The sequence below is a fragment of the Benincasa hispida genome, chromosome 5 (genome assembly GCF_027475165.1).
Source record: "Benincasa hispida cultivar pf3 chromosome 5, pf3_genome.v1.1, whole genome shotgun sequence".
NCBI lineage: Eukaryota > Viridiplantae > Streptophyta > Magnoliopsida > Cucurbitales > Cucurbitaceae > Benincasa > Benincasa hispida.
This window is the reverse complement of record NC_143482.1, coordinates 9242645-9253155: the sequence shown is the minus strand read 5'-3', so window position 1 is coordinate 9253155 and position 10511 is coordinate 9242645. Positions and strand designations below refer to the sequence as shown.

The 10511-nt window shown below is 30.4% G+C and overlaps 1 protein-coding gene across 1 annotated transcript; it reads right to left on the bottom strand.

The window, feature by feature from the left end:
* Positions 1-2251: 2251 nt before the first annotated feature.
* Positions 2252-7748, bottom strand: LOC120077869 (phosphoribulokinase, chloroplastic-like). Its single transcript, XM_039031955.2, has 5 exons — positions 7095-7748; positions 6526-6610; positions 5758-5842; positions 5405-5649; positions 2252-2726 (listed from the first exon to the last, which is right to left on the bottom strand). The coding sequence occupies exons 1-5, from the start codon at positions 7685-7687 to the stop codon at positions 2475-2477; spliced, it is 1260 nt and encodes a 419-aa protein (XP_038887883.1). The 5' UTR covers positions 7688-7748; the 3' UTR covers positions 2252-2474.
* Between the last annotated feature and the right edge of the window lie 2763 nt (positions 7749-10511).

Genomic DNA, 10511 nt, shown 5'->3' with positions numbered 1-10511 from the left:
ATTCTATGTGATTATCTTGTATTATGTATGCTTCATTTGTCCATTAGAGATACTCAAGAGGGTAGTCTAAGGACAGGATCTAGGCTTGGAAAAGTCAGGTTAGAATATAGGCTCGGAAGAGTCAGATGAAAATGCATAATCAAGAGATAGGAGCTTAGGAATAAGCACTGTTTGCTATTAACGCATCGCATGCATCCTAGAGATGGGATATGATTGTGTGCGGTCACCTTGCCTTTGTGCATCTTGCATCATCGCATGGGGAAAGAGTAGAGACTTAGGAATAAGCTCTATGGATACTTTTGCATTCAACACATGCGTCCTAGACTTAGGAACACCGCATTCGCATTGGAAAATGGCTTGTTGTGCATGGGTGTAGCATGATCGCATAGTCTGATGCATTCCCAGGTAATGCTAGCTAAAGACCTTCTCAACCCGTTCATCCGCATACTCAGTGCATCTATCACACAATCAGACTTTTCTCAAATCTGCCGCATTTGTTTATTTTTCATTACCGTAATCAACAAAACCAAACAACTATTTGAGTTACCGGTTAGCACAAAGTTTTCTAAAAATTACCACCGCAACCTGTTTTCTCAAGTCCCTGAGTTCGACTCTGGACTTACCAGGAACTCAGTGAGGTTTTATGCCACCATCCTCCAATTCAGGAGACACTACCTTAAATAAAAGTCATTAACTTCAATTAAAGAAAAAACTAATTTATATTAATAATTTACAAAAATAAGTTTGCACTGATTTTTAATAGCCTATTATGAAAGTTATGCAAAAAAGACGTCATTTTGTCCAAATCGAATCATGGGGCTTTTTGTAAATTCACATACTATCATTTCTCTTTTTGATGATCATACAGAACCACCGTTGTCTGTTCCATTTTTCTGACAGTTCTAACTATCATCATTTATCACATTTACGTAAATGTACGAAAAATTCAATCAAAATATGCGTACTTTTTTTTTTAATTGTCATTATAGAGATCATATGTTACCGTTTACAAATTGACGATTAACAACTAAGGTTTAAATGGTTGTAGTATTGTTTTTTTTACCTTCAGCAATGGGTATCTATGGCAATATTCAAAATTTTTACATAAACTAAACAAACTAAATATAATGTTTGGGAGTGATTTTGAAATTTTAAAAATCACTTTTATTGTATTTGAATTCACTTGAAAATATGTATTTAATCATTTAAAATCAATTTATTGTTTAATTTTAATATTTTTAAATACATTTTTCATATTATTAAAATTGATTTTGAATAGTTAAAAAGATTTTTTGAACAATTCTGAAAATAATATAAGTGATTTTAACCATTTTAACCATTTTAAAATTACAACCAATCTTGTAATAAGTATAGAAGTCAAAAGCTAGAAAGTGAACCAAGAACAAATGAGAGAGAATGAAAGAGCAAGAAAGTAAGAGAAGACTATAATAAGAGTTGTAAAAGAAAAAATAAATCAAAAAAATATTGGTGACGCCATCCAAAAGTTAGAAAGCTTTGTTTTGGAAATGTTCGTAAAATTTTATTTTGAAAAATACTTAAGTGCTCCGGTAGAATTTATCTTTGTGCAACTAGGGATCTATTCAATAAAGAATTGTACAGGATAGTTTTAAAGTTTAAAAACACTTTTGGTCCAAAATTTTCATGAAAAACAATTTAATCCTTGAACTTTAGTTTGTAACGATTTGATTCCTATGATTTCAATTTAGTCCTTGAAATTTAGTATGTAACAACTTAGCCCTTATACTTTCAACATTGGAACAATTTAGTCCTTAATGGAAAAAACTTATCAAAATTAGAGGTCGATTATTAATATTTTATGATGTAAACTTTGTATTTTGTAAAAATATTAAGTCTCTAACTAGTTTAACGATTATGAAATTTCATTAAACTTTAACATTAATTTTTATAACACAGACTAGATCATTACAAATTTTAAAGTTCAAGGACTAAATTGTTTAATTAGTAAAGTCAATGACTAAATTGTTATAAAATTGAAAGTATAGAGATTAAATCGTTACAAATCAAAGTTTGAGGATTAGATGGTTAATCATATGAAAATTTATGGACTAAGAGTGATTTTTAACCCTTTTTATAAATTTTTTTTAAGTGGTCTTTTTTTTAAATTTTTTGGGAGCTTTCTTCCTTTCATTCCCCACATTTAATTTAAAATAATAATAATAAACCCGTCCAGTCCATAACGATGAGTGGAAGCCAGAAGAACAAGAAACAATGAAATCAAAACTGCTACAATTTGCGTTTCATTTCTCCTTTCGATTCCTTTTTAGGGTTTTTTTTTTTTTTTTTTTTACATTACAAATCTCCACCGATCAGGAAATTCAGAACAACGATTCATTGTAAAACAGCCTAATTAAACACAAAGCTTGAATTGAAAACCAAATCCAGAAATTGGCCAGCGCCTGAGAAAATCCTCTCGCTCGACGGACGCCCTAATTTCAGGCTTTTGCGGCCTCAACCGGTGCCTTGGCCCTGCTGGCAGAAATCTGCTCGTACAGATCTCTGATCTTCAATCCGATTATGGTTTGGAAGAAGCCCGTGCCATTGTTGCTTCCAGGGAAGTCTGAATGCTTCAGCATCTGTTGAGTCACTTCACCATAGAATTTTGTCGACAGGTTGCTTAGATGGCTTTCGACATAGATGAGTTCGTCCAACCTGTCGAATTGCCCGTCCATTTCCAGCACTGATACCTGAAAATTGCCATTCAGACATTTCATCAAACACTTCGTGTGCGGATACAACTGTGAGTTCTCCTCTCTTTTTCGTATTTCTTTTCGAAAAATGCAAATTTAAATGGTTAAATTGCCTAGGGCAGTTACAAATATAACGATCAGACTAAAAAATTTTATAAATATACCATAAATGTAAAATAATTTGCAAATATAACAAAATTTAGATTTTGTTTTTGAAATCTATTAGTGATAGATCATTCATTAGTAGAAGTGTATATAAGGTTGTGATAATTTTGCTATATTTGTAATTTTCTTTTAAAGGTTGTTATACACTTAATTATTATCTCAAAAAGTATTACCTAATGTCATTGCCCAATTAATGTGGTCCCTATGATTTGGATAAAGTTAGAATTTAGTTTCTATAGTTCATAATTAGAATTTAGTGTCTATGGTTGGATAAAATTCTCCTGAATAATCTATATATAAGGATTTTATGGGGACTATTTATGATATTTTACTAAACTAAATAGACTATTTACGAAGTTCTATTAAACTATAAGAACTAAATTCTAACTTTTAAAACCATATATTCTAACTTTTACCAAATCATAGAGACCAAATTTGTAATTCAACCAATTTAAAATTATGAATTTAGTTCAGATTTGGTTCCTATGATTTTAAAACTTTCAAGTTAGTCGATATAGTTTGGATTTTGTTTCAATTTAGTTCTATAGTTTTTCGGTTGAAAGACTTTTTAGACCCGACTCAATTGTTCAGGTTGTAAATTTTTTCAACTCAAATAACCCTTATTAAAAAATGAACCCAACCCAACCATAAAATATTTGGGTTGAGTTGGTTCGGGTTAATCGGGTCGTTTATTCAAAATTTTGTTCTAAAAAGTAGCAAAACGTAAATATGTAAAAATCTAATTTAATTATTTTCTTATATTGAATTACGATTAACAACCCAATTTCAATTTATATAGTGTTTTTTTTCTAAAGGACAAATAAACTACTTTTAAGAATTGTTGGGGAATAAATTATTCAAAAAATATTGAAATTAAATAAAATTAAAATCAATATATGTATAAATAATTGTGTTATAAGTAATAAAAAAATATATTTTAAAGTTAATAATAAATTCGGGTTGGTTTGGGTTATATTAGGTGAACCCATGAACCAACCCAACCTATAAAATTTTCATTTATTTGAACCCAACCCAACCCAAACTGCATGGATTAGGTTGGGTTGATCGGTTTTTTCGGGTCATCGAGTTTTTTGAACACCCCTACCTATTAACATCTCAGGTTGATGGTTAATCCAACAAAATCAAATGTATAACTAAATCATGTGGACCACATTACAAATTTTAAAAATATTTAGATACTACTTTGATCCTTGCACTTTTGGCTTTGGTTCATTTTGGTCCCTATATTTTTTAAAATGTTCATTTTGGTCCCATTATTTTTAATTTTTGTTCTTTTTAGTCCATGTACTTTCAAAATATTTTTTTTTTCTTTTTTTCTCCACGGTAACTTTTTCAAAGTTCAAAAACCAAAATAAACTAAGGTAGAAGTATAAGGACCAAAGTAAACATTCTGAAATTACATGGACCAAAATTAGCCAAAGTTCAAAATAAGGAGACCAAAATGAACTAAAACTAAAAGTAATATTTAAACCTTTTAAAAACATAAGAACATGGAGTTCAAATTGTACCAAGGTGTTATATGGATCAAATTGTAATTAAGACTAGACCATAGTGGTCAAATTGTAACCAAACTCAAACCATTTTGAAATTTTAATTTAAATCATAGAAATCAAATTGAAAGAAGGCCTAAATGATGAGAACTAAATGTATAATTTAATATTAAAATTTTAACATGGTAAGTACAACTTAAGAGCAAAAAATAATAAATATTGGCTTCATTGGATAAATAAATTTCAAAAACAAAACAACATAATTTGATTGCTTGTAGATCTTAGAATTGGATTATAATTTTAAAAAGATTTCTAAAAGTTTGTTAGATATCACATATCAGGAGAAAATGATAATAACAAACGTGCACAATTCTTGAAAATGAAAAGAACAAAAATGGTTTTATAGTGATTTCACTAACGTTTTGGAAAACATTTTTCAAGAAAAATAAAAAACAAAAGCAAAATAACCAAACACACTCACAATGAAAACACTTCTGTCCTTAAAATTTTGAAAATGAAGAAACAGAAACAAAAAAACGAAAATGTTCTAGGGTATGTTTGGTAGTGATTTTGGAATCGTCAAATTTACTTTTGTCATGACTAAAACCACTTTCCTTTCAAATATTGATATGTAGAAAACGTTGAACATTGATTTTAGATTTAAAATTATTTTTTTTAATAATTAGTTGATCGGGAATCACCATAAACATATGACTCTATTTGATTCATTTATTGAAATACCAGATTTGTCCTTTTATTTAGGGATAATTTCTCAAATAGAAAATTTCTTTTTTAATAATTTCACTTTAGAACGAAACATTATGATCCAAAATCACTTATAAAAATTTGGAACCAAACATATTGTATGAAAACTAATTTTACCTAAATCTCTTTTTCTAAAATTACTACTTCAATCATTACTTCCAAACATAAACTAAAAACTTATGAATTAATTTGATGAAATTTAATGGTACTGAGTGAGTGAGTTGTAGTTGTTACCTCATGGCCATAGTAAGTTTCAGGGCCATAGGTGAATTTGATGCCAGGATAAGAGCAAGTGAGCTTTCTTCCACATGGTATCCATGAAATTGTAGAGCCTTCATCAAACAAATAAACTGGGTTAAAAAACTCCACCCCTTCCTTCATTATCAGCCTAACTCTCAAAACTTTTCCTTCATTATCATCTGGAATCAGTTTTGTTGGCAACACTTCAATCACTGCATCTGCATATTGCTTCTGAGGGTCTGCAATTTCATATATTTTCACACATTAGTTATATTTCATAACCCCATTTTCTTTTTTGGGGGACATCTATAACACTTGGTACTATCTTAAATTCCTTCAAATCTTACCAATATAGGCATCAAAGTCAGGTTTTCGGGCTTCGATACTCACTTTGATGCTTTCAAGACTGTGTCCTCTCTCAGCCATGTCCCTCTGTTAATGGTGTTTAATGCAGTCAGGTTGTAGACAAATGGAGGCAGAAATGTGCTTTTGAGTTGAGTTTAGAAACTGGTTTGTGCTTTTTGAAATAAAAGCTTGACTTGTTTGAGAAGTTGTTTTCCAAATATATCTTGAGTTCGTATTCAAACCTATTTTTTTAAAAAAATTATGATTGGATTACACGTAAAAGGTAGGGATGTTATGCATATTAAAACCATTATTTACAAACACCATGTGGTTTTAAAAGATTCATAAAGAATTTCATAACTATTTGATTTTTTGTTTTTTGTTTTTTGAAAATTTGGGTGTGTTTTCTTGCCATTTTTTTCTGGAGAAACATTTGAATTCATTGTGAAATTTCAAAACAAAAATATGTTTTTAAAACCTTAGCTTGGAATTTGAAAACACCAATAATAGGGGATAACTAGACAAATAAGACCACAAGTAGAAGTAGTTATTATAAGCTTAATTTTAAAAAACTAAATGGTTACTTAACGGAGCTCAAATAAATTTTTTTTCCTTTTTTTTCCCTTAAAGATAAGTATTTTCAGGTTTATAAATTCTTGATTTAAAAAAAGACGATCACATAACTCTACATAACAATTCTATTACACACACAAACAGCCCCTAAACTACAAAAGTAGATGCAGTAAAGGGAGATAGTTATTTAGAGGAACCTGAATTTTCCATGCAAATTTAACTTCATTGCTGATGTCCAAGTAGATACTGAAGTCCAACAGGTCCCTTACTCTTGAATCATACCTATTTAGGATAAAAGGGTAATACTTAGTTAAGCTAGGCATTATTCAAACAGTGAAAAAAAAAAAAAAAAAAAAAAGTTCAGTTAACTGCAATTAGCTTTCCAATTATACATGCTTCTACACTCTGCACAAACTGGTTAATGAGTAATTTGACATGCCACCATTCTTTATGTATGACATTGGTATATTTGTTTATTGAAGTGTCACAACAATAAAATTATAAACCATTGCAGACACCAAATCAAGAATTCTTCTCAATTTAACGACCTTACTTGAACAGGATCTGTTCTATAGGTTGTACATCTATGTCCTTGAGTTCTAAGAATTCTTCTCAATTTAACCATTTTCCTTGATTAATTCTTAAAATAAACCAAATACATAAACACATGATACCTTTGTTATTGTCTTTTCTTTATTATATACTACCCAATTCCTTTGTAGAAAAAAAAAATGAGAGAGAAAAGGGAAAATAAGAAACAACTTACATGGGGTGTAAGCCTTCAATCACAAGGATTTTAGGGGGTTTAATGAGCTCAGGAGGGTCAAGAAGGCCAGTGACATGATTGTAAATAGGCTTATCAACAGAGACACCATTTTTAATTGCTTTAACTTGTTCGTACATGAGATCAAAATCATTGGCTCTTGGATCAAGTGCTGTGACTCCTTTCTCTTTTCTCCCTGTTCTGTCTAATGAATGGTAGTCATCTAAACAAATGACAGTAGTAGTGTCACTGATGAGTGTGTTTGAGTCTGGATTACCACCTTTTGGTGGCTCTGCTGCTCCTCCAAATACACTTGTTAGCCTTCTCATGAAAGTGCTTTTCCCACACCCTGAATCTGCTGCTAGACCAATCACTACTGTCTGTTGGTCACCTGCAGAGCATGTTATCACATAAGAATTGTTATTAGTCACAGTGTTGAGACCATCTCTTTTACTGCTGCTTCCCCATTTCTTCCCATTGCTACTCAAGAAAACTAGTTGTTGGTTCTTTTGGTGGAATCCCAAGTGGGATTTTGTTGATGATGATGAGAAGGTTGAGTTTAGAGATTGGGTTGTGTACACTGTACAAACTGCCATTCTTGTTTTTCTTTTCTTTGTTCCTTTTTCTTATCGCTCTCTCAGTAGTTGAGGGAGTGATGAAGAAGAAGAAGAAGGAAGTTTATTTGGATGTTGTTTTTTGGTTGTGGGGGGGGTGCTTTCTTTTTCTCCTTATCTTCTTGTGTATGGAGGAGAAATGAAATGAGGGTGTGGGACTTTGGCTTTGGTTTGTTTTTCTTCTTTTCTTATATGTTTTCTAAGACTAAATTAGGAACACAAACTGAAATAGGAGGTTGAGAAAGGAAATTTAAAAAGAGCCACAAATTTTATCTGTTTGGAAGGAAAGAAAGTTCAGTTGTGTGCTTGTGAGGGAAGACTAGGAATAGAGGGATTTTTTTACATTTTTTTTTTCAAAATTGTGTTGAGTATGTGAGGAAGTAAGAGCTTACTTACTGGTTTCGACTTTCTGATACGTTGTATTTTTAGTGGTTCAAAAGTTTACTTTATCTACTTAACATAATCGTATAGACCAACGAAAATGTAATCATATTAGAAAGTTAGTAGATGTAACAATCAGTGTGTAGACGAGTATGATTCATTTTTTTTTTAAATTTTTTTATTGTTAATTAAGAAAAAAAGATGGAAAAAAGGGGGGATATATCAGTTTGCATATCAGAAGAGAAGAGAAGAGAAAGGGAGTGGGAATTGTTGATGAGGAAGCTGTGATGTGTGTGAAGAAAAGAGGGATGGAAGGAATAACAAGGTGAGGATTTCTTTGGCAGTTTGGATATATGAGTGACACGTGGCAGAAGAAGGATGGTTGGTTCAGGATTGGGTGTGGGAGGTGAGGAATGGAGGAGAGAATGGAGAGAATGCAATTGCTTTCCCCATCAAATTCAATTCCTTTCAATCTTTGGACTCTATACCCAAGTTAATTTAGTTCAGTGATAAAACTCATAACAGCCAGATATATATATATGTATATATGTGTGTGTATATATAATCTAATGTAATATTTGGTTTGAAATATACTTATACTATATTTTAATTATTTTATAATATCTTTTTAGGAAAAATGGAATATTAAATATATATTTATAATGTTTTTTTAATAGTTTTGATGAAATTTTAGATGCACACTCACAAAATATATATATATATATATATAACTCAACTACTTTCCTAAAAAAGTTAAAAAGAAAAAAAAAAAAGTCAAGAAGTTAAATTGATAACTAACACATAGTCGAGAAATTGCCGATTTTGACCCAAAAAAAATTTTCCAATTCAAAAGTAACTACTTTTTTTAACCTCTTTTCCATCTTTTCAGTTTTTAAGTGGAGGGATCACGTAAAATACCATTTTGTTCCTCAATAAATGGTCATTCAATTACCTTGAATATGAAATCCTCCAACTTACCTAACTCACATATCTTAAATTAGAAACTTTAATCTTCAGTTTTACATTTTGTTTAAAAGATAGAAATGTTTTACGCGAAGGTCTCAACTTCAAAGGAATAATCCTTTTTAGATGGTCCCAAGTTCAGAGGAACAATTTCTTTCCTTTTTGAGAGTTCCAACAAAGTTAAGAATGTTGAAAAATAGTCTTTTATTTTTTTATGTTGAAAAGTAGTCGTTTGTCTTGTAAAGTTGAGTTAGTATTATACCTTTTGTCTCGTGAATTAACTTTACAAGAGAAACGTACAACCCTACAATACAAACAGATTGTCTTGGAAGTTATAAGTTTGTCTTGTAAAGTTACTTCACGAGACAAAAGATAGAAATGAACTCAACTTTACGAGACAAAAGATTGTTTTGTGAAGTTTGTCTTGTGAACGAGACAAAAGATAGAAATGAACTCAACTTTACAAGACAAAAGATTGTCTTGTGAAGTTTGTCTTGTGAAGTAACTTCACGAGATGTATTGTGAAAAAAGCTCACGAGATGCAATAGTGGGAAGTATGTAAATTAGTTTGAAACTCCTTGTCATTTGTCTCGTAATGTTGTAAGTTTATCTTCTAAAGTTACTTCATGAGATAAAAGACTTACTTACAAACTTAACTTTACGAGATAAATGACTATTTTTCAACATCAAAAATAAAAGACTATTGTTCAACATACTTGCCTAACTCTCAAAAAGGAAAGAAATTGTTCCTTTGAACTTGGGACTTTCTGAAAAGGATTATTTATCTGAAGTTGAGACCCTCATGTACAACATTTGTATCTTGAAAACAAAATGTAAAATTGAAAATTGAAGTTTCTCATTTAAGATATGTGAGTTAGGTAAATTGGGTAATTTCATATTTAAGGCAATTAAATGACTATTTATTGAGAGGCAAAATGGTACTTTTACGTGGTGGGTCTCTCTACATAAAGACTGAAAAGATGGAAAATAGGTTAAAGAAAACATATTTTAAAAATGAGGTTACTTTTGAATTGGAAAAAACTTTTTGGGTCAAAATCGGCAATTTCCCCACATATCATTGATAAGGAAACTTAATTTATTTCAAGCGAGTTCGTGTTTATTCAAAATAGAAACAAAATACAATAATGGGGATGAATTTGAACCACAAATCTCTTGGTCACTAATATATATCCACATACTAGTTGGGCAATGCTAACTTTAGCGATTCATTCATATTTTGAGCTTGACCATATAATGTCTTTTAATTAATTTCATTATAGTTTAGTTTTTATTCATACAAATAGTTTATGACTATGAATATTATTATTAAGGAAAAATGTTATACGTGGGAAAAAAAACAATAATAAAAGGATTCTTTTCTTGTACTTCATCATTTGTGTTAAATTGATTCCTGTTTTTTTTAAAATTCTATTTTGGTTTAATCTTATAGAATAGCATTGGA

What these genes read in the sequence shown, in the direction of transcription:
- LOC120077869 (XM_039031955.2), bottom strand. Translation starts at nt 7,687, where the DNA reads ATGGCAGTTTGTACAGTGTACACAACCCAATCTCTAAACTCAACCTTC. An exon ending in TGACTTTGATGCCTATATTG is followed by an intron (nt 5,650 to 5,757) that starts GTAAGATTTGAA and finishes ATGAAATTGCAG; the next exon opens with ACCCTCAGAAGCAATATGCA. An exon ending in AAACTTACTATGGCCATGAG is followed by an intron (nt 2,727 to 5,404) that starts GTAACAACTACA and finishes GGCAATTTTCAG; the next exon opens with GTATCAGTGCTGGAAATGGA.